Source organism: Tachyglossus aculeatus, chromosome 2 (assembly GCF_015852505.1).
Source record: "Tachyglossus aculeatus isolate mTacAcu1 chromosome 2, mTacAcu1.pri, whole genome shotgun sequence".
Lineage (NCBI taxonomy): Eukaryota > Metazoa > Chordata > Mammalia > Monotremata > Tachyglossidae > Tachyglossus > Tachyglossus aculeatus.
This window is the reverse complement of record NC_052067.1, coordinates 35645757-35669190: the sequence shown is the minus strand read 5'-3', so window position 1 is coordinate 35669190 and position 23434 is coordinate 35645757. Positions and strand designations below refer to the sequence as shown.

General features: G+C 41.3%; 1 protein-coding gene across 1 annotated transcript in view; it reads right to left on the bottom strand.

Annotated features, from left to right (window-relative positions):
* Nucleotides 1-17473: 17473 nt before the first annotated feature.
* The window catches only part of ACP3 (acid phosphatase 3), a 55007-nt gene continuing 49046 nt past the window's right edge, over nt 17474-23434 (bottom strand). The window contains exon 12 of the mRNA XM_038762629.1: nt 17474-18692. Within this exon, the coding sequence (XP_038618557.1) occupies nt 18622-18692 (71 nt within the window). The 3' untranslated portion in view covers nt 17474-18621. The remainder of the gene's footprint in view (nt 18693-23434) is intronic.

Genomic DNA, 23434 nt, shown 5'->3' with positions numbered 1-23434 from the left:
TAATAATAATAATGGTGCTATTTGTTAGGCCCTGACTATGTGCTGAGCTCTCTTCTAAGCGCTGGGGCAGATGATTATAATAATAATAATAATAATAAAATAATAATAATAATGTATTTGTTAAGCACTTAGTATGTGCAAAGCACTGTTCTCCCTGGTCTCCATTTAATAATAATAAGGATGCTATTTCTTAGGCCCTGACTATGTGCAGAGCACTGTTCTAACTGCTGGGGAGATAATAATAATAATAATAATAATAATAATAATAATAATAATAATATTTCTTAAGCGCTTACTATGTGCCAAGCACTGTTCTCTCTTGCCTCCTTTTAATAATAATAATGGGGCTATTTGTTAGGCCCTGACTATGTGCTGAGCACTCTTCTAAACACTGGGAACATGATAATAATAATAATAATAAAGGTATTTGTTAAGCGCTTACTATGTGCCAAGCACTGTTCTCCCTGGCCTCCTTTTAATAATAATAATGGGGCTATTTGTTAGGCCCGGACTATGTGCTGAGCACTCTTCTAAGCACTGGGGGAGATAATAATAATAATAACAATAACAACAACAATAATAATAATAATAATAATAATTCTGCTCAAATATTCTATTGAATTTGGCCACTCACATCTTCAAAGAGTCACTTTCAAGAACTGAATCTCCCCTTCATATATGAAATTCCCACTGGCATTCAATCGGCCATGAATGTTTATAAGGAATATATGAAAAGAGGAGTGCGTGGATTATAAAATATCTTATAAAACTTTAACTACTTCCCTGAGAGAAAAAAAAGAATTGCAGTGTTCTTTTTTACTCTGAGAGCAGCAATGAAAAAAACAGACTGCAATCAGCTGCTCCACATGGAAGAAAATTAATTAATACAGGAAGAAGTAATCTAAGTAGGCGTGGTAACAAGTGTTACCTAAACTCAGGGCAAAATTCCACATCATTATTCTCTGCCCTCCCTGTCACTGGAAAACATGAAGCAGGAGGGTGGGGGTGGTTAGGAAGAGACTTAAATTTCATATAATCTGTGTCTCAGAATGTTTTCCTAAATTATTATTTTTCTCCTTTTATTATTCTGTATTCGTTAAGCTTTTACTATGTGTCGAGCACTGTTCTAAGCACTGAGGTAGATGCCGTTTAGGTGGGACACAGTCCCTGCTCCATATAATAATAATGATGGCATTTATTAAGCGCTTACTATGTGCAGAGCACTGTTCTAAGCGCCGGGGGGGATACAAGGTGATCAAGTTGTCCCACATGGGGCTCACAGTCTTTATCCCCATTTTACAGATGAGGTAACTGAGGCCCAGAGAAGTCAAGTGACTTGCCCAAGGTCACACAGCAGACACGTGGCGGAGCCGGGATTCAAACTCATGACCTCTGACTCCAAACCCCAGGCTTTTTCCACTGAGCCACGGCTGCCCTTTGATGGGGCTCCTAGTCTTAGTAGGAGGCAATAAGATTTAATCCCCATTTTACAGTTGAGGATACTGAAGCACAGAGAAGTTGTGACTTGCCCAAGGTCACACAGCAGACACGTGGCGGAGCCGGGATTCAAACTCATGACCTCTGACTCCAAAGGCCAGGCTTTTTCCACTGAGCCACGGCTGCCCTTTGATGGGGCTCCTAGTCTTAGTAGGAGGCAATAAGATTTAATCCCCATTTTACAGTTGAGGATACTGAAGCACAGAGAAGTTGTGACTTGCCCAAGGTCGCAGAGCAAGCAATTGGCAGAGGTAGGATTAGAACCCAGGTCCTTTGACTCTTTCCACTAGCCCACGCGGCTTCTGTTCCAAGCCTTAAATTTGCTAACCTGAAAATTTTCATGGTTAAATGATTCTCCATAAATGCGGGGCGATGGGGTTTGGGCTTCCCTCAACCGAAGGAAGGGAGGCCTGGGATATCTGTTCTTGTTGCTCAATGAAAGTTGCTCGCATGACTTTGGTTCTGATCATTTTCCCCCTTCTCAGTCAGCTGAAGACCCCGTTTTTTTGTTTCTTTTGGCATTCTTTCCCTCCTCTGAGAGTGAACCTGGCCCAGACAGGAAACTATGTCTCTCATCATCATCATCATCATCATCAATTGTATTTATTGAGCGCTTACTATGTGCAGAGCACTGTACTAACTGCTTGGGAAGTACAAATTGGCAACGTATAGAGACAGTCCCTACCCAACAGCGGGCTCACGGTCTAAAAGGGGGAGACGGAGAACAAAACCAAACATACTAACAAAATAAAATAAATAGAATAGATAGGTACAAATAAATGAAATAAATAAATAGAGTAAAAAAATATGTACAAACATATATACATATATACAGGTGCTGTGGGGAAGGGAGGGAGGTAAGATGGGGGGATGGAGAGGGGGACGAGGGGGAGAGGAAGGAAGGGGCTCAGTCTGGGAAGGCCTCCTGGAGGAGGTGAGCTCTCAGAAGGGCCTCAGCAGCCTGGCATGGTGAACTCCTGTTTTTGGTCACCATAGGAGAAAGAAGAGGGATGGGAATATTTAAATAGCGGAAGGCCAGGGCTTCTGAAAAAATTGTTTCTGAAAGGCGGTGCAGACTGTGACCATCATCACTATTTGGGGCTATAACAGTAAAATATTCTGCTCTTTTTCATTGCCTTGTCTTCCTACAAATAAATCCATCCCTGGTTCCATGCTTGATTAACTGGTTTGATCCCTGATGACTTTATTCATTCTCACAGGCTTTTCCAGCCTGAATTTCTTATGAAGATAACGACAGCCGGCTATTAGCCAAAAGAAATAAAAAGAGAGAAGAAAAAAGGTAATGTGATCAATCAATCATTTGTATTTACTGAGCGCTTACTGTGCAAAGCTTTTATACTACAATAATGAGCTAGATTTTCCCCGGTACCTAAGCTATTGGGGTAAATTAGATGCTTAGAGAAGTTTTCAGGCCACAAGATTCCCTCTTAGTGGATTACTACTGTTAGTAATTTCTTCTCAACTATCATGTATTATGAAATGGGTTACTAACCTGTATTCTTGCTTCAGGGCACTAGAAGAACCCCAGTTTTATGAAAGACTTAACAGTCTAACTTACTTTCAAGGAGCGTCTTAGGCATTGTGAGGAGCAGAGCCCAAATTACTAAAATGATGAGCAACTGTGTTTTGCTTATCATCATCATCATCCTAACAAACTCAAATCTGTTGAACCATCCCTTGGGTACAACAGGACATTGCACTAAATGTTTCATCCGAGGGATGTTATAATCAGGCAAACTCAAAAATAAACTACTTAATTGAGTTTTTTTAAAAAAAATTTACATTATATTATTCCAGAGTTCATTAATGCAGGACATTAATGCAGTTTCAGTTGTTTCCGCATCAGTAGGTGACAGACTTCTAGTACTCTAGTGGGCCTTAAACATCTCTGCTAAGCCCAGTCTCTGTGAGGTAAAATTACTCCTTAAATCCAAAAGTGTTATTTCATTGCCTCATACATCAGGAATTTGGAATTTTCAGCAAATTCCCTGTTAGCCACTTACCACTTTGCCGCTACATGCTTTCAATAAAATAGAATGTTTTCCATATTTAAGTTTAATATGTGTGAGTTCTCAGTTTTTTATGATGCTCCTGAGGTAGAAAATTATTCAAGTGACAAATCTGTAGCAGATTTAAAGGGCTTTTGCTGAATTCACTACATTTCATTTTTATTTCCCTCCTCTGTTTTTCTCTCCTAAAATCTTAGAAGAGGTCGGTGAGATTTTCTTTCAAGCAGATTTCATTAACCTTATTCTAAAAGCGTGAATCTTGCCTAAATATAATTAGCAAATGTATTGCTCACATATCTGTTGGGAATGTATTCAGATAGTGGAAACCTGCTGACATAAGAGCTTTTACTTGCTGTCAGAAATGTTTGCACTAATTGAAGAGCTCCTCAGAAATCCTAGATTACTGCAACACACAGTAAGTTAAATATTTTCATGACTTGAAACCCTTAGGGTCACAAATAATATCTTTACTTTTATTTTTCAGAAAAGAGCCCCCTTTTTCCTCTCCTCCTCCCCTCCCCATCGCCCCCCGGCCCTACCTCTTTCCCCTCCCCACAGCACTTGTATATATTTGTACATATTTATAACTGTATTTATTTTACTTGTACATATTTACTACTCTATTTTATTAATGATGTGCATTTATCTATAATTCTATTGATTCTGACGGTTTTGACACCTGTCTACATGTTTTGTTTTGTTCATTCATTCATTCAATCGTATTTATTGAGCGCTTACTGTATGCAGATCACTGTTTTGTTGTCCGTCTCCCCCTCCTATCAATCAATCAATCAATCAGTTGTATTTATTGAGCGCTTACTGTGTGCAGAGCACTGTACTAAGTGCTTGGGAAGTACAAGTTGGCAACTGTGAGCCCATTTTTGGGTAGGGGCTGTCTCTGTATGTTGCCGACTTGTACTTCCCAAGTGCTTAGTATAGTGCTCTGCACACAGTAAGCGCTCAATAAATAAGACTGAATGAATGAAAAGAATACACTAGAAAAGGTTTTGCAGGTGGGGGTAAATGTTTGCAGGGGTGCCAATTTCAGGGAACCGATGGGGGTTATTTCCCCTTGGGATTGGGTTTTTGGGGGCAAAGTGACTCGCTATGGTCCTAAGCAATCGCCACTTCACCTGCCTCTGAAACCAACTCTTTGTGCAACTATGAAGAGAGGAAACACACCTCGACCAAAAGCCTTGCCCAGTTTCTCGTTTGCCAGGCTTGACACGAAAGGCTGGCACTGGAAACTAGAAATATTAAGCAAAGAGTTGTAAGGGCAGAGGACTCCACAGTCAGTTGAATTTCTGCCATTTGGGTGAAACCCACTGGATTAAGGATGTCAGGAATAGTTGTTAGTGTGCTATTTCTCCATCTCCTAAAAATCTATGTATTTTAATTATGATTTCTTTTCCGTAAAATTCTCAAATGAAACAGTTCTGTTTCTCCGGTCTGTACTAGGGAGCGTGGAGAATTTTCAGAGGTGGGCACGTCAGAAGGACAGTCAACGTTCAATCTCATCTCTCAGCCCTTCTATGTCTTCTCAGCCAAGAGCTTCCTTTTAAGATGATTTGGATCAGGAAGGAAGGAAACAGAGCTGGGGAGGGTTAGGACGAGGGGTAGTAAAAAGGGAGGAAAAAGGTCAGAGCCATTTGTAGAGGTCATTATTGGAGCTAACAACAGGAACAAGGGTGAGGTGAAGTGGGATGAGGGTTGGGCCACTGGCAGTTGTTTTGGGGGCTTTTCCTTGCCATTGATTCCGTAAAAGGCTTGTGTCGAAAATTTCATTCAACTGAGAATGTGCTGAATGTAATAGACTAAATGAAGTCAATTTAAAAGCTTTTAGGGACCAACAGTAAACAATATCCAAAGGAAAATGTAGACTAATTGGACGGTCCTCGAAAATAAAGTGGTTGAAATTGAAACTGCTCATGGAGATCTCACTCAGAATTTCATCTCACCGGTCTGGGATTCATTTGCTTGGTTATCCATGTTTTACTCCTCCATGTGAACTAGGGCATGATAATTCTGTGTCCAGGACTTGCCCAGAAACTATGCAAAGTGTTAGAGAAGCCGGGCCTGCTGACTCAGGATTTGGCAGAGGGATACCAGTTTGTTCATTTGCAGCACTGATTCACTTCCATTTCTTCCAGTAAACAGTGGCAGCATGCACACAGCCAGAAAAGAACAAAATGAAAACAAACTAAAGCCTGCTTTTTTTGCTGATGTTTTGGTTTCTGACTACATGAGTGAGTGCGCTTCATTGTTGGCCTTACTGTCCATTTCTGGCATTAAGTGCCTGCTGGCATTCATCCCTGGGATGTTGTCCATCTTTCTGATTTCAAAGGGGTTTCTGAATATATGTGTAAGGACTCAGGGAGAGATGCAGAGAAAAAAAAAATCCCTGTCTTTGTCCTCTTCTGATTGATCAACCCAGTTTCAAGCTGGAAGAGAATTATCCAGTTTATAGTTTGCAGGCGGCTGTGAGGTGCATTCTACTGCCTAAATGACAAAGTTAATATTAGATGAGAGCAGTAATATTTTCCTCCCTAGTCAGGCTCAGTTCACTCATGCAGTAGAGTGTGTCATCATTTTCCTGCTTTGTCAAAATGGCCATGCCACGTAACTCTATAGTCTGATTTTCCACAGAAGAGAAAGTGTGGTTTGATTAATACAGAACCTAAGACAAAGAGTCAGGAGTGTCATCTCCCCCCTCTCTCCCCCACACCACTGGTCCTGTTTCTGCCAGTTTGTCTCCTAATGTGATAGGTCCTATTGGACAAATCACTCCACGTCTCTGGGCTCACGATGCCTTGTCTTTAAAACAATAGTAAAATAAATCACCTGGGGGCCATGCCATAATAACATTTTCTTAGCTTGTGAGAGCCCATTGTGTGCCAGGGGTCATGTATGAATGATCATTCTTGTACTTCCCCCCCTGCACCCCACATGTAGTGCTAGAATCACAGTAAGTTTGCAGTAAATTCAATAAATACTACTGGATTACTATTATTTCCAAATAAGTTTTCCCAACTTGCTGTTGTATGGATGACTAGAACTGGGCTTACTGGGTTCTAATCCTAGTTCACAGCATATTTAAGAGCTTGCATGACTTTGGTTCTGATCATTAATCTCCCCAGCACTTAGAATAGTGCTTTGCACATAGTAAGCACTTAATAAATGCCATCATTATTATTATTATTTTCCCCTTCTCAGTCAGCTGAAGACCCCATTTGTTTTGTTTCTTTTGGCATTCTTTCCCTCCTCTTTTCTTTTGTTTCTTATCAGAACTTTGTTATCCTTTCTGATGATCCCTCTCCAGGCCACCTAACTTCTTACTAATACACCTTCCCCACAGGCATGTAAGAGAAGGTAAACCAGTAGCTTAATGTTTCTAAGATTTTCAGCCACCTAAATGAAAACTCCACATAATCCAATGAAGTGTTGAACCATTCTCCTTGGAGCTGGAGTTGAACAGGCTAGCACGGACTTTACTGATTTTGAACATCATCAGTACCCTGACTTTGATCGAAAAACACAAATCAACATAATAAAGCTATTAGCTTGCTTTTGTAACCGCCTTTCTCAAAAATTCCCCTCGCAAACTTTCACATCTCATTTGTCGTCCCCATGTGTGGTTATTCCCATTTTATAGACAGGGATGATCAATCAATGGTATTTATTGAGTGCTTACTGTACTAAGCATTTGGAAGAGTATGATCGAGTGTGTAAACAAGATCCCTGCCCTCGAGAAGCATACATGAAGAGACAGGAAGTAGGGAAGTGACTGATCACAATCATGCAGTTGTAGACTGTGAGCCCACTGTTGGGTAGGGACTGTCTCTATATGTTGCCAACTTGTACTTCCCAAGCACTTAGTACAATGTTCTGCACACAGTAAGCACTCAATAAATACGACTGAATAAATGAATGCAGTTAATAAGGAGCAGAGACCTGAGTGGATCCTGAAATGTTAAAAAAGATACTGGACATCTTTATCTCAGCCTAGTTAAAAACATCTTTTCAGTTTCTGTTTTTCATGGCTACCAAGAAAGCAACCAGTTTGGCTTCTCTGAACTCCCGCTCTAATTCTGGATCTTCTACTATTACAACTACTACTACTACTACTACTACTACTACTACTACTACTACTACTACTAATAATAATAATAATAATAATAATGATAATGGTATTTGTTTAGCGCTTATTATGTGGCAAGCACTGTTCTAACTGCTGGGATAGATACAAGGTAATCAGGTTGTCCCACACAGTCTTAATCCCCATTTGAGGGGGATTAAGATGAGGTCACTGAGGCGCAGAGAAGTTAAGTAACTTGCCCAAAGTCACACGGCTGATAAACGGCAGAGCCAGGATTAGAACCCACAACCTCTGACTCCCAAGTCCGTACTCTTTCCACTAAGCCACGCTGCTTCTCTTCTGTTGGTCCAGGGCTATTTAGAACTAGCTGATATCTCTTCCCTATTCCAGGGTAGAATTTTGAATGGCTTCCAATTCCTTCATTTCTCACTGCATGATAAGTTGTTATCTCACCCGGCTTAACATGCTCCTGGGCATTTGGAGGAAACAAACAGACATAGAGAAACCAGTCAGAGTTCCTTCTCCATTTTTTCCAAACACTCTGAAAGGGTTATAATTTTCATTTTGAACTAGTCAAGATCGGAGGGGAGTTGACCAGTCAATTATTGCTCTAAGTGTTGCAGCAGATTGCTGGATTTCTTTAAATCCTTTCTTTGCCACCAGCACTGATCTGGTTAGTTGAAGTACCAGTGGAGAAAGGTCATCTCCAAGGAGGCAAGTTTTGACTGAGAATCTGACAGATTACCTGCACATCAACAGATGCTCTTCTTCTTGGACTTGGGTTGGGAACAGTAAATTCACCAAATGCATATAACCTTTATACCATAATCCCTGGTCCTAGGCTCCCCTTTTGGCTCTGATTTTTTCCCGCACGTCATATCCTCTTTAAAAGTTGACACATGGCAAACGCCCAGACAGGATCTTCTCGTACATAAGTGTTTCATAGCCTCTGGATTATTAGATCAGCTATTCAAGCTTTCTCCTATATCTCTTTTTCTGTTCAGGTTTTGATTCAGCCCATCCTCTTGAACCTCTGTCTTCTGGGACAATGAATCATAGTTTCAACTATATTATCGAGGTATTTGGGGCAAGGGTCCCCAGGTCTTGAAGAGCCTTATTTTTATCTTGGAGTGCCCACCCACATTCCAGCTTTCCCAAAATATTCTCAAAGTACCATGTGCTGTTCTGAAAGTGCCCCATCTTTTGAGAAGCAGTGTGGCTCAGTGGCAAGAGCCCAGGCTTTGGAGTCAGAGGTCATGGGTTCAAATCCCAGCTCTGCCAATTGTCAGCTGTGTGACTTTGGGCAAATCACTTCACTTCTCTGGGCCTCAGTTACCTCACCTGTAAAATGGGGATTAAGACTGTGAGCCGCCTGTGGGACAACCTGATCACCTCGTAACGTCCCCAGTGCTTAGAACAGTGCTTTGCACATAATAAGCGCTTAATAAATGCCATTATTATTATTATTTTGGAGCTTGCAATAATCATTGTGCACTTCGATGTGGAACACAGCCCTGGAGCTGGTTGCGACTTTTTTTGCTTCAGCTCTGAGCCTCCACCTCTTCCCAGATGAATCTGTAGTTGTGCTGTTTAAGAATTTAAGAATCTTCATTTTATATTATTTATTTAATAGTTTGGGTTCCTGGAATAAAGATGAAATGTAGAACTAATAGACAAAATCAGTAATTGAGAGATGGGAACAAAAATGTGGAGTCTCTCTGAGATGTTGGCCAGGAGAGCTGTGGCTCAGAAACCAGGACTGTGACTGCCCTTATCTCTATTTTCTTAAAGCATCTGACCACGGGAAGGATAGCTGAAACTTGCTGGCCCTTAGAAAGTAGGACTTTGGAAAGGAAAACAAAACCTGGGCGTGAGATGTTAATATTTGAGAGGTGTAATAAGAGGTAAAAGTTTGAAGAAGCATTATGGGATATACATTTTAGTACAGTAAAACAGATATCTGAGCGAATACATACCAATAGTTTATTTATTTGTAGTAATGTCTGTCTCCCCCTGTAGACTGTAAGTCTGTTGTAATAATAATAATAATGATGGTATTTGTTAAACGCTTACTATGTGCAAAGCATTGTTCTAAGCGCTGAGGGGATATAAGGTGATCAGGTTGTCCCACGTGGGGCTCACAGTCCTAATTATCATTTTACAGATGAGGTCACTGAGGCACAGAGAAGTTAAGTGACCTGCCCAAAGTCACACAGCTGATAAGTGGCGGGGCCGGGATTAGAACCCATGACCTCTGACTCCCAAGCCCGGGCTCTTTCCTCTGAGCTACGCTGCTTCTCTTGTAAACGGGGAATGTGTCAACCAACCGTTATATTGTCTTCTCCCAAGCACTTAGTAGAGTGCTCTGCACACAGTAAGTGCTCAATAAATAAATACAATTGATTAAGTGAAGTGAAATGAATATGTGCTGCCTCTGAGAATCAGATGTTTCAAGAGGAAGCTCTCTGTGATAGTGAGTGTTGTTAGGTAAATCTTCAGAAATGGAGGTTCTCCTCAGCAGTTTCTCAGAAATCCCCAGAAGGCCAAAGGCCTGGAGCCAAAGTGAAAATTTGGCTTTTAAAAATGAAAAAAAAAGTCTGTTCTTAAGGGTCAGTTTAGAAGATTCTGAGCTCATTCATGCATTCATTCAATCATATTTATTGAGCGCTTACTGTGTGCAGAGCACTGTACTAAGCGCTTGGGAAGTGCAGGTTTGCAGCTCCCCCTTCTAGACTGTGAGCCCACTGTTGGGTAGGGACCGTCACTATATGTTGCCAACTTGTACTTCCCAAGCGCTTAGTACAGTGCTCTGCACACAGTAAGCACTCAATAAATATGATTGAATGAATGAACATATAGAGATGGTCCCTACCCAACAGCGGGCTCACAGTCTAGAAGGGGGAGACAGACAACCAAAGGGAGACAGACAACAAAACAAAACATATAAACCAAATAAAATAAATAGAATAAATATGTACAAGTAAAATAAATAAATAGAGTAATAAATCTTTACAAACATATATACATATATACAGGTGCCATGGGGAGGGGAAGGAGGTAAGGCAGTGGGGGAAGTTATGTTTAGGGGCAGGAAACATGTGTGCTAATTAAGTAATATTGTACAGTGTTCTGCACATAGTAAGCTCTCAGTAAATACCACTGGTTGATTGATTTCCCAAACATCTCTGCTATTTTAAATGTCCCCAAAATAGAAATGAAACCCATCCTTCGGATTAGGAGAGGCTATAAGCAGAGGCTATTTATGAGCAGCAGAGGGAGGACTCTACCCAGGAAATGGCAGTGGAGTCCTTTGAAGCATGGCCAGCAAATGAAGATTTTGGGAAACGGCCATGTTGCTTTGCACAATAAAGCAGTAGTTGATCATTATTTTCTAATTGTAGCTGCAGTTAAAGGGTTGGAATTCCCTTCTCTGCAGAGATTCACAAGGGGTTGGTGGAGGATTCTGAACCTCGCACCCTTTTCTCCCCCAACCCTCACTCCACCCAGCTTCTACCTATTCTCCCCCAGCTCAACAGCTCATTATTCATTCAATCGTACTTATTGAGCATTTACTGTGTGCAGAGCACTGTACTAAGCGCTTGGGAAGTACAAGTTGGCAACATATAGAGACGGTCCCTACCCAACAGCGGGCTCACAGTCTAGAAGGGGGAGACAGACAACAAAACAAAATATATAAACCAAATAAAATAAATAGAATAAATATGAATAAGTAAAATAAATAGAGTAATAAATATGTACAAACATATATACATATATACAGGTATAAATAAAATATTATAAATTCCCTCTTTATTTATATTCATTTCTTAATCCCCCTCTAGACTCTAAGATCGTTTTTGGCTGGGAAACTGTCCGCTAATTCTGTCATACTTTACTCTCCCAAGCACTTGGCAACAGTACTCTGCACATAGTATGAGCTTGGGAAATGCCATTGGTTGACTGAAAATATGGAGAAATATAAGGCATGTGTCCAATATTCACATTTTGATGATTAAACACAAAAGAGTGAAAAAAGCCAAAATTTTAATCTTTTAAAATTTCACCAGATGCCTAGCATCCTGAGGTTAGGTATTTATTTTGTACTGTGTGCAGAGCACTGTGCTAAGCACTTGGGAAGTACAAGTTGGCAACAGATAGAGACAGTCCCTATCCAACAGCGGGCTCACAATCTAGAAGACACAGTCTATTATGTGATGCCAATTTGTACTTCCCAAGCGCTTAGTACAGTGCTCTACACATAGTAAGCGCTCAATAAATACGATTGATTGATTGATTGATTGATTATGTGTCTATCTCTCCAACTCCAAGAGTTCCCATCTCCGTCTGCCCCTCGACCCCTGCCACACTGTCCCGTACTGTCTCAACTACTGCTGTGTCCACCCAGCCCCGGTTCATCCTTCTCGTTCCTGGTCCACCTTCCCATCCCCACCACAGATGGTCCAAAACCCCACTCCACATATTCTGCCCATTGTGGAAGACTCTATCATCTTCATCATTCTCATCCTCTCCATCCTCCTGAGCATCATCATCATTATCTTCATCATCACCCAAATCCCCCTATCCTGCCCATTCTTCTCCCTCCCCAATTTCCTGATCCGGACTGTCCCCTCTATCGTCCCTGTAGCCATCCCTCTAACCCCCCGACCCTGCTTCCCTTGTGGCTGTCCCTAGGTAGGATGTCTTTGTCTAGGCAGATCACTCAGTATTGCATTTTACCATGTTTGCCTGGAATTCATCGGTAATGGCATTTGGTAAAATCCATGAAGCCTGTACCTTGATTTAATTTGGAAAGGGAGTTGTCTCCCATACCCTGAAGTCATTAGTTGGATGGATTTCACTGGCCCTGGCTTTGTTTCCTTAGAGGCCTCAACATAAAAATAATGCCATGCACTTAGTTCTTCCCCTTGTTCTCAAATGTACTCTTAAATGAAGAAATCAGAGGCTTTCAAAACCATACATAGGTAGTCATTATGAGAATAAAAAGAAACTTGAAAAGTGCCCAACCAGGCTCGTTATTTGGAAGACCTCGTAAGTTCGTTGGTGCCTCTGAGGAGCTATGGAGACGCAAGTGTTTTCAGTGTCCTGGGAGAGATTATGCTCCCTAGGTTATTCTTTTTGACTAGCTACTTAGTATCAGTATCTGATGGTATCTGATAGCTCCCTAGCTACTTAGGTTAGAGGGTCAGGGGAAGGTGGGAAGGCAGAATGACCGGGGACAAACTATTTTGTAAGTAACCATGAAAGTAAAAAGTCTGGCTTCTTTAGCTTTAGCCCCCAGCCTCCACTCTATCGTATTGACTAGTTAATAGTACAGTCAGTGTGAGTGCACTGCCAGTCATCTTTGGAGGTCCCAGCACTGTCTCCTATTGTTGAGGGCTGATGGAGATTTTCTATTCATTCCTGCCAGACATGTAGCAGGGCAGACCATTAGCTGCGAGGAACAGGGTGAGAGATTGTAGTGTAGGTGGGTCAGCTTAAATCACCACCACTATTGGGAAAATAAATCTGTGTGCTGCCCAAAGGATATTGCTTCTTCTACCCTCCTCCCCCTACCATGGCTTCCTCCAAGAAGCCTTCTCTGATTAATCCCTCCTCTCCTCTTCTTCCACTCCCTTCTGTGCCACTTTTACTTCCTCCTTCATTCATCCTTCCTCCAATCTGCACAGCACATATATATCTGTATCTCTCTCTCTATATATATATGTACAGATGTTTGTACATATCTATTTATTCATTTATTTTACTTGTACATATTTATTTTATTTTGTTAATATGTTTTGTTTTCTTTGTTCTCCCCCTTCTAGACTGTGAGCCCTCTGTTGGGTAGGGACCGTCTCTAGATGTTGCCAACTTGGACTTCCCAAGCGCTTAGTACAGTGCTCTGCACACAGTAAGCGCTCAATAGATACGGTGGAACGAATGATTGAAAGAGCTTCACCCTCCGCTCAATAAATACAATTGAATGAATGAATATAGCTTTAATTCTGTTGGCTCTGACGATTTGGACACCTGTCTCCTTGTTGTTGTTTTTTTTGTCTGTCTCCCCCTTCTAGCTGGTGAGTCCATCGTTGGGTAGGGATCGTCTCTGTTGCCGACTTTTACTTCCCAAGCGCTTAGTACGGTGCTCTGCACACAGTAAGCACTCAATAAATACGAAGGAATGAATGAATGAAAGACCTTCGCCCTCCCCTCCTTCAAAGCCTTATTTAAATTCCATCTCCTCCAACAGCCCTTCCCTGCCTAAGCCCTCATTTCTACAGCTCTGTCTCCTTTCTGTGTCACCCTTGTGCCTGGATTTTTTTACCCTTCACTCACCCCACCTTCAGCCCCAGAGCACTTAGGGAGATATCCCTAATTGATTTACTTCAATTCTTTTTGTTCTGACAACTTGACACCTGTCCACGTTTTGTTTTGTTGTCTGTTCTCCCCCTTCTAGACTGGGAACCTGCTGTTGGGTAGGGACCGTCTCTATATGTTACCAACTTGTACATCCCAAGCGCTTAGTACAGTGCTCTGCACACAGTAAGCACTCAATAAATATGATGGAATGAATGAATGAATATATAATATATATGTAGGTATCTGTATATATCCGTAATTTATATCTGTTTATTTATTTATATTAATGTCTGTCTACCCCTCTAGACTGTGAGCTTGTTGTGGGTAGGAATGTGTCCGTTTGTTGTTATACTGTACTCTCCCAAGTGCTTAGAACAGTGCTTTGCAAACAGTAAGAGCTCAATGAATACAACTGAATGAATGAATGAATGAATGTAGTGGATTAGAGCACAGGCCTGGAGTCAGAAGGTCATGGGTTCTTATCCAGTATCTGCCACTAGTCTGCTGTGTGATCTTGGGCAAGTGACTTCACTTCTCTGTGCCTCAGTTAACTCATCTGTAAAATGGGGATTGAGACTATGAGCCCCATGGGAGACAGGGACTGTGTCCAACTCATTTTGCTGGTATCCACCCCAGTGCTTAGTACAGTGCCTGGCATACCTTAAGTGCTTAACAAATACCATCATTATTATTACCCCAAGAAAAGAGCTAAATACTGAGCTCTCTATTGACCTTTTGGCAGCACCTATTTATGAACACACTGGTGCATTGCTGATCCCTAGAGAAAATTATCTACTGTTTTTCTGTGTGTAGTATGGCAGAGATTTTCCTTGTTTTCTCCCCTTTCTTTCTTGGCCACAGCCCACACAGAGATAAAACCTCCCCATCGGCAACATCATTTTTAGACTTGAGCATTGTCTGTACTTCCAAGGCGAGGTGATGGTTCTCTTTTCATTCATAGTTGAGAAACGGGTGGCCATAAACACACTGTTGGCACTAATATGTTTATATTGGAGAAGAGTGTACTGCCTAGTGTGTAGCACCACAAGATCCATCAGTGAATATCAAGATCTGTTCCTCAGCAGGGACTGATTTGGAGCCTGTTGCCAATTCTGATAGCCCCATGCCACCCTACTGGGGTGCTCACAGCTACAGTACCACTTTACTAACTGCCAGTTGGTTTCTGACTGATAGAAAACAACTCTCTAAAATCAGGCTGAAGAGAGGGCAACTTTTCCCCGCTTGTGGCTTGGAAGAACGGGGGTGAAGAATTCCGAAGAAGGACCAGGACTTGACAACATTCTCCAAATTGAGAATTAAAGGAGACGAAAACAATTCACTTTACAATTCTACCCACCCCCACCTCCCTGCTTCCCTTCATTACAGCAAGCACTTGAAAAAGGAAAACTTCATCACTAAAGGAGTGTAAAAATCTTTATTAAAGTTTTTCTTATAATGTATCCGCCCTCATATGAAATATTAGGATGTCTTACAGTAACTTCATCCAAGAATCCCTCTTTACACTTTTAATGAATTGCCATTTTACAGCATCGCATTTATTATTGCAATTGGTATTAAGCTCACAGTCTCAAACGTTATTCTGAAATGTACTCATTTCAACACGGTATTCTTGACTACATTGTTTAAGCCCCCCGAAAACAATTTTCCATCAAAGTTACAGTCTGATAAGACTTCAAGTCTCTGTATTGCATGGCTAAATGAAACAATAGTATAGATGGAGATGAAAGGATGTAAAAAAAATCTTTCAGATAATGGTTACAGAGCTAATTGAATCTGCTCAGTTCTCTCACTGAAGAAACTTCAAAATATTAAGATGCATAATTGGGATGTGTTGTGTTTTGTTTAATCTTGAATCCTTGAGGATAATTAGCATAACTTCTACATAAACTTTCGGAAGTGAAATTCACACCCCTTGGTTCCTAGGAGTGTATAATGATCTACAGGCTGAAGCAAAAATGACACTGACCTTGAGCAAGTTTTAGAAAGTTCTATGCCTCAGTTTACCTAGCTGAGAACGTTTCCTCCAAAGCATCCAAACCTTCTATGAAATGATAGTGATTCTTTACTCTTTCCCTGTGAGCTAGAACTGCTTAACAGGTGAGGAAACTCACTGGTGAGACAGAGGTTAAATCACTTGCTTGAGGAGTTAAATAGCAACTATAAAGTACGTTCAAACAATCAGTAGCTCTAGAAGGACTTTTTGGTGAATATCTCACTTTTTGTTTTTAACTCACTGAGTCCTTCCCTTTATTCTTGCTTTTTATTCCTTATCCTTTTCCTGTGTTCCTTGACCAACCTGTGGCATCCACTGGCATGGCATAATAATAATAATAATGGCATTTGTTAAGCACTTACCATGTGTGAAGCACTGTTCTAAGTGCTGGGGATACAAGGTGATCAGTGTGTTCCACATGGGGCTCACAGTCTTCATCCCCATTTTATAGATGAGGTAACTGAGGCTCAGAGAAGTTAAATGATTTGCCCAAAGTCACACAGCTGACAAGTGGCGGGGCCGGGATTAGAACCCAAGATCTCTGACTCCCAAGCCCGGGCTCTTTCCACAGAGCCACGCTGCTTCTCTACTTAAAGCTAAAATGATTGCTCACTTTTGGTCTAGGTCTGCAGTTACAAGTTTTCGATTTTCGGTCCCTACCTCTAGCCACTACAATTATTTTATCTCTAGCTTATTTAAAACGTTTCCAGCTTGTTTCTGTGAAGGCTGTGAAGGCCAATAAACCCAGTTGGTGTTTGTTTTGAGAAAGAGCTTTCTCTAAGTGAAGGAACACCTGTTTGGGGCCAAGACTTGTCAGATCAGATGGTGTGGCTGCATAGGGAATCCTGGATTTTAGGGAGCCCGGGATGTTCTTGGGGTAGGCATCCTTTATCCCTTCTTGGAATGGCAGCCCCTATCAAAACTTGTTCCAATCCTGGCGCCTTTATATCCATTCCACCAAAAAGATACACAGTGAAAGATACTATTTTATTTCTACAACTCTCTAGCTACATGTGGTACTTTACACTCAGAAACGAATAACGGAGAGGTAATCAACCAGTGACATCAAGATAGAATATAGCCAACAGTCAAAATGTAATGTAAACACATTAATGCTGATCAATAACCTCAGAGAGGATTTGGCAGAAAGAATTTGAAAGAAGAGAGATTGAGGCCATTAGGCTTACATTAATCACGAAACCTTATCCACATGAAGGTAGACACAAAGCTGGGAATAGGGGAGGATGCAAAAGAATAATAATAATAATAATAATCATGGTATTTGTTAAGTGCTTACTATGTGCAAAGCACTGTTCTAAGCATTGGGTGGGACACAAGGTAATCAGGTGGTCCCACGTGGGGCTCACGGTCTAAATCCCCATTTTACAGGCGAGGTAACTGAGGCACGGAGAAGTGAGGTGACTTGCCCAAAGTCACACAGCTGACAAGTGGCCGAGCCGGGATTAGAACCCACGACCTCTGACTCCCAAGCCCGGGCTCTTTTCACTGAGCCTTGCTGCCTCTAGACTTACTTGGAGGGAAAATGAGAATAAAGAATTGGTGTTTGAAGAAAGCGAAAGCAATGATGTAGTTCAAATTTCTCAGGTCAACTTACTCCAATGAAATGACTTCCTAGAAAACTCAAACTTTCCAAAGGCACCATGGCGGTATACAGTTCATCACACAATGTCGCTTTCCATCAAGATAGATTCATGCACTTGTTCTTTTGCTATACATGATAACTAATATTTTTATTTTAGATAGCCTATCCACATATTAAATCTATCTATCTCTGTGTACTGACCTGGTGACTGCCACTGTAGTATTTCGTCTCATCCAGGCCCGTGTCAAGTAGTTGTCCAAAAGCCGATCCGAACGACTCTTAGTAAAGGTTACTTAAATATTTGAACTATCTTCCAAGAATTGATCATTCTGACAACTGGATTTATCATTTTCGCCATATCTGAAAAGAGTCACTTATCAGGAGAGAGAATTCACATTTAGAGAGATCGGCCCTTCTTTTTTGAAGCTGTGTGATTGTTTATACATGGATAAATTTTTTAGTATGTATGTGTGCTCTCAGCTCTATTACTATACATCATTTGTCACTGGTAGTTTTTCATTCGGCTTTGAGCCTTGAAATATAATTACCGAATTTGTCAACAGAGTAGCTCCATGAACTTTGAAGGAAACAACTCATGACAGGTCCAATTTTTAGCTTTGGGAGTCTAAATTGGTTTCGGAGGGCTTTCTTTTTTCTAGAGTTAGATCAGAAGATTGAAGGAAGAGGAATGGAAAATGGGACCAAGAAAACCCGCATCTATAAATTATGGGGAATAGAGTTCCTTCACTCTTCTCTTCAGTGAAAAAGAGATAAAAATGTAAACTTTTGCGGCTGACCATCTCTAAGTATTGTACATAATTAAGACAAAAACTCTAGAAGCAAACACAGCTAATGCTTCAAGTTTGTTGGGGTTATAAGAAACGTCTAGGTCAGAAGCGAAATATGGTTGCTGAAACTCAAAGTTGGGATTCTTCTCGGTATGTTAGAACTCCAGCTTGGTCAGAAGAAAATCTTCCACCTATTTCTTGCTCCCTGTATTGATGGCTTGATCTTATTTCTTTCAATCTACTGCAGAAGCAATCCTCTGGCTCTCTAAAGTTTTCTCTTTGTCCATCCTCACATCTTCATATTCTTTACAGAAAAAAATAAGGATGTAAAGGTTAGCTTCCTTTCTTACTCTTCCCTAACCTAGGTGAAGTATGGTAGCAGAGGCCCGTCCCCGAGACCCAAGCATCCATTTGCTAAACTGCTGAAGATTCTGGAAGAAATCAGCCTCTGACTAGCCAAAATTAATTTACCAGCATAAGTGCTCTAATATGAGTTTGTTTCTAAAATGGCCTGTGTATCGTAAGTGTGCCTAGTTGCGACTGATGTAATTGCTCTGATTCACTACTACAGCAGGTTCAAGGATGGATTTGAACAGGACAGTGACATAGGATGAAAGCCATTTGAGGGTCGTAACACAGACATTCACATCATCGCATCAAGTCTTTTCGCTCCTTTCTTGAACCTCCATTTAAATGTTTTGATAGCGGTCCCTCTGCCTGCAAGGTCCAAATCGGAACAGGAGAAACAGCAACACCATCAAGAGGCCGGACAATAAGCAAAAGGTAACCGCAAGGGCTAGCCTTAGATCTTTGAAAAATAGAAAAAGTATATCAAATCTCCGAGTTAGGAAAATCCGACCAGATAATCTCTCAAGGTCAGAGAACACTTTTATTTCCCAAGGAAGCTTCACATCAGGGAGCCTGTTTTTCCTCACAACAACCCCATGAGGTAGGTAGGTTACTATTCTTCTCATTTTGCAGATGAGAAAACAGAGGCACAGAAAGATTGAGTAATTTGTTCAGGTCGCCCAGCAAGTTGGGACAGAGCTGAAAGTCAAACCCACGTTTCTTGGCTTCCAGCCCACCATGCCACACAGCTTCTGTGTTATTTCTTGCAGTAATGATAATTCGCTTATACTTTAGGGGGGTAGGAAAATAAGTATATGTCTAGTACCAGGGCCTAAAATAAATGCAATCCACTCTGCCCCTCCTTTCTATTAACCCAGTTCACTCTAGTGCTGACCTGCTCACTCTACTTCAGTTTCATCTATCTCTCCACCAACCACTCACCACAGTCTCCATCTGGCCTGGAAATCCCTCCCCTTCATATCCTACGGACCACAACTCTCCCCACCCTCATCTCCAAGAGGCCTTCTCTGACTAAGCTCTCATTTCCCCTTCTGTCTTCTGTATCACCCTTGCACCCGGACTTGTTCTCTTTAAGCACTAGATATTCACCCATCTGAGCCCCAAAACATATGTTTTGGGGCTCAGATGGGTGAATATCAAGTGCTTAAAGAGAACAAGTCCGATACAAGTCCAAACAACAAGTCCGAACAAGTCCCAAAAGAACAGATATATATATCTGTATTCTATTTTAAATGTCTCCTCTTCTAGATTGCAAACTCCTTGGGAAAGGGGAACATATCTACCGGCTGTGATTGTAAGACAAAGGATTCTGAGTCCATGGATCCTTAAGTTTTTGCTTTGTTTCTTGTTATTTTTTGTGGCAGTGGAATTAAAGCTTCCATATAACGTTATCTTTCTGATTTCCTCCACTGTGGATATCCCCATAATGATTTTACTTCTCATGCAATGTTTTCCTTCATGTAAAATTCAGAACGCTTAGTCCCTTGACATCTCTTCTGAAGGAGTTTTAGAAGCGGCAGTTTCAGGTATATTGAATTTGGGACACGGAATACTTTTTTCTTCCTTCATAATATTTATTTATATGGTGTGAAAGAAGGTGAAAAAGCTAGGGAGAATGCTGCTGTCTTAAACCTGACTTGGCCTCACTCGATCTTGGCCATGTCGGAAATTGGCATTTTATGAGATTTCATTTTTCCAGGCAAATTCTATTTTAACTTTGATTTTATATTGCCAGACTTGATTCCCGGTGCTATACGATCATCAATCAGTCGAACTTCCTAAGCGCTGAACTGAAGTCTTTGTGATTGGAACAAGGTTCAACCCTCATTTATGACAGGAGACTCCAAGTATTCACTGATCCTAAACTTAATGATTAATTTTAATTTGTAAGGTTTAGAAATGAGGCTCACTTGTTGACAGTTGGCCGGCCTTCTGGGAGAGTGACTCTTTGTAAAACTAGGTTATACAATCTCCCCAGAGTTTGGTAACTTCTCCTTTGAGCTCCTTTAGAACTCTTGGGTGGATATGCCACTATGGTCCGGGCGATTGTTTGATCTGAAATTGATCGTTTTGATCTAAAACACCCTGTAGAGTCATCACAATTTGATTCAGAACCTTTGTCCTTTCTGCTCTAAAAATAACTCAAGTTGTTGGAATCACTTGAATAGCTTCCTCAGTAAAAACCCAACCAATTTTTTCACCCTTCAACTGAGTGTAAAGGTGCACTCTCCCTGAGTGTAGCTTTGATCTCACTGTTGTCAAGTGTCTCCCTTCTTCCTTGTTTTTGATTTATTGAAATAATTTTTGCTACCGTATGACACTCCTTTCAAGGTGCCCTTGGACTCCTTTGCATCCCATGTCATATTCTGTTTGGAACTGACTTCCTGCTCCTTATGAACTTTCCATTTATTCTCACTCAGATAAGCATTTTTTTTTGACAGCTTTTTCTCTCTGGAAACCGCTTTTGCCCTTCCAGTTAGCCATTTGTTAGCCTGCTTTAGTTGCCTGTGCTCTTTGTCTGGAGGTGTGAGATTTAATGAACAACATTCGGTGTTTACCCTTCAGTACTGTTTATGATTCTGTAGTTTTCAGTCATATTCCTTCTTAACCGCTGCAGTCTATCGTGACCAGAAACTGCTCTGTCTCCCGATCACTGTTGCCCTTATCGAACGAAAATGCTAGAGGTTTTTTTCCATCCCCATCTCTGCCATCCCACTCTGCTGCCATCTCAAGTACCCTAAGGACAGAAAGCAAGCGGGCCAGAGTAGGGATGAGGGGGCGAGGGGTTACCAGCCCCCTCATTTGACAATCCTCTGGCCTCCCAGCTATCCCTTACCAGGCCAGTTTCTTTGTCTTCATTTGACTAACTAGTATTCTCAGTGCAAACTCTTTTGGTCACTACCAAAAATGAAAATAACTGCTTCACTGGGTTGTAAAGGAGGCTGGGGTCAAAATAGCATCAGGAGCAGGCAACTATCTGCTTAGATGATGTTTATTTTTTTCCAGTTGCTGAGCAGTTCGCTCGTTGTATATGCAATAATTGACACAATCAGAAAACGTTTGTCTGGAAAACTCACAATAAAGTAGAAATACACAGGAGAGATAAAGTTTGGGGAAAACAAGGTGGGGAGGGGGAGAGAATAGGTTTGCATTAAGTACTGCTGCCCATAATGGTGAACACTGATTTATGCCACCAAAATAGATGTTTGTTATCACATAGATATAGTCTCAAAACACACGTTTAAATACAGCGTAACAGTAATTTTTTTGAACTTCCTAAGGGCTCTAGGCACTTTCGTAAAGCTCATTAGAGGTAGTTAGGAAAAATGGAATATCAGTGAAAAATAATACTTAGGCTACTCCTGCAATCCAAGCTTTAGGTATTATAAAACATACATCAATCATTGTCATAAGGTTTTGGTATTCTTTTTCAACTTGGTTGACAAAATGCGCTTTTAATGTGGTTGACCAGTTCTCTGTGCATCAAGCGAACTTGATGAGCTGGGAGAAGCTTTGCCTGCAATTTGACCTCCAGGCAGTGATGTTTGTGTAAGAGGTGGTCACACCTAAGAATTCTCCCTTCCTTCAGTTGATCTCTGCAGAAATGGCTATTTTCTAGTGTGCTCTATTGCTTCCGCGTCGGACCTCTTACTATTCTAGGTTTAGGGTATCGTGGCGTATGCATTTTCTGCGATTTTATCTCTTGTGTGAGGCTTTTAGTTCTAAGCATTACCTATGTTCTCTGTTCTGGTTTTCACCCAGAAATTTCCAAGAAAATTAAAGGCACCCATTCCCCCAACCCTTACTAAGTTAGTCAGAGGGCACAGTGCTGTCTGTTGTAATAATAACATTTGTTAAGTGCTTAATATGTGCAAAGCACTGTTCTAAGTGCTGAGGGGATACAAGGTGATCAGGTTGTCCCCGTGGGGCTCACAGTCTTCATCTCCATTTTACAGATGAGGTAACAGGCTCAGAGAAGTTAAGTGACTTGCCGAAGGTCACACAGCAATCATGTGGCGGAGCTAGGATTCAAACCCATGACCTCTGACTCCAAAGCCCAGGCTCTTTCCATTGAGCCACGCTGCTTCTTTATAAGATAATAATAATAATAATGGTATTTATTAAGCGCTTACTATGTGCAAAGCACTGTTCTAAGGTACCCTGTCCTCTGCCCATAGCTGGCACCCATGATGCCTACTAGCAGTCTCACAATGTCTGCTACTGGGCCCAGAGATCAGACGAGAGAGTGTGAGTGATTCAACACAAACACACTAACATCGCCTACTGTTGGGAATCAGAGGACCTGGGTTCTGTGCTGTGTAGTGCCGAGAAAGTCACCTAACTTCTCAGTGCCTCAGTTTCCTCATCTGTAAAATAATGATTCAGTATCTGTTTTCTACTTCTATGGGATTCTGAGCCCCATAATAATAATAATAATAATGGCATTTATTAAGCACTTACTATGTGCAAAGCACTGTTCTAAGCACTGAGAAGATTACAAGGTGATCAGGTTGTCCCACGGGGGGGCTCACAGTCTTAATCCCCATTTTTACAGATGAGGGAATTGAGGCACAGAGACGTTAAGTGACCTGCACAAAGTTACACAGCTGACAATTGGCGGAGCCGGGATTTGAATCCATGACCTCTGACTCCCAAACCCGGGCTCTTTCCACTGAG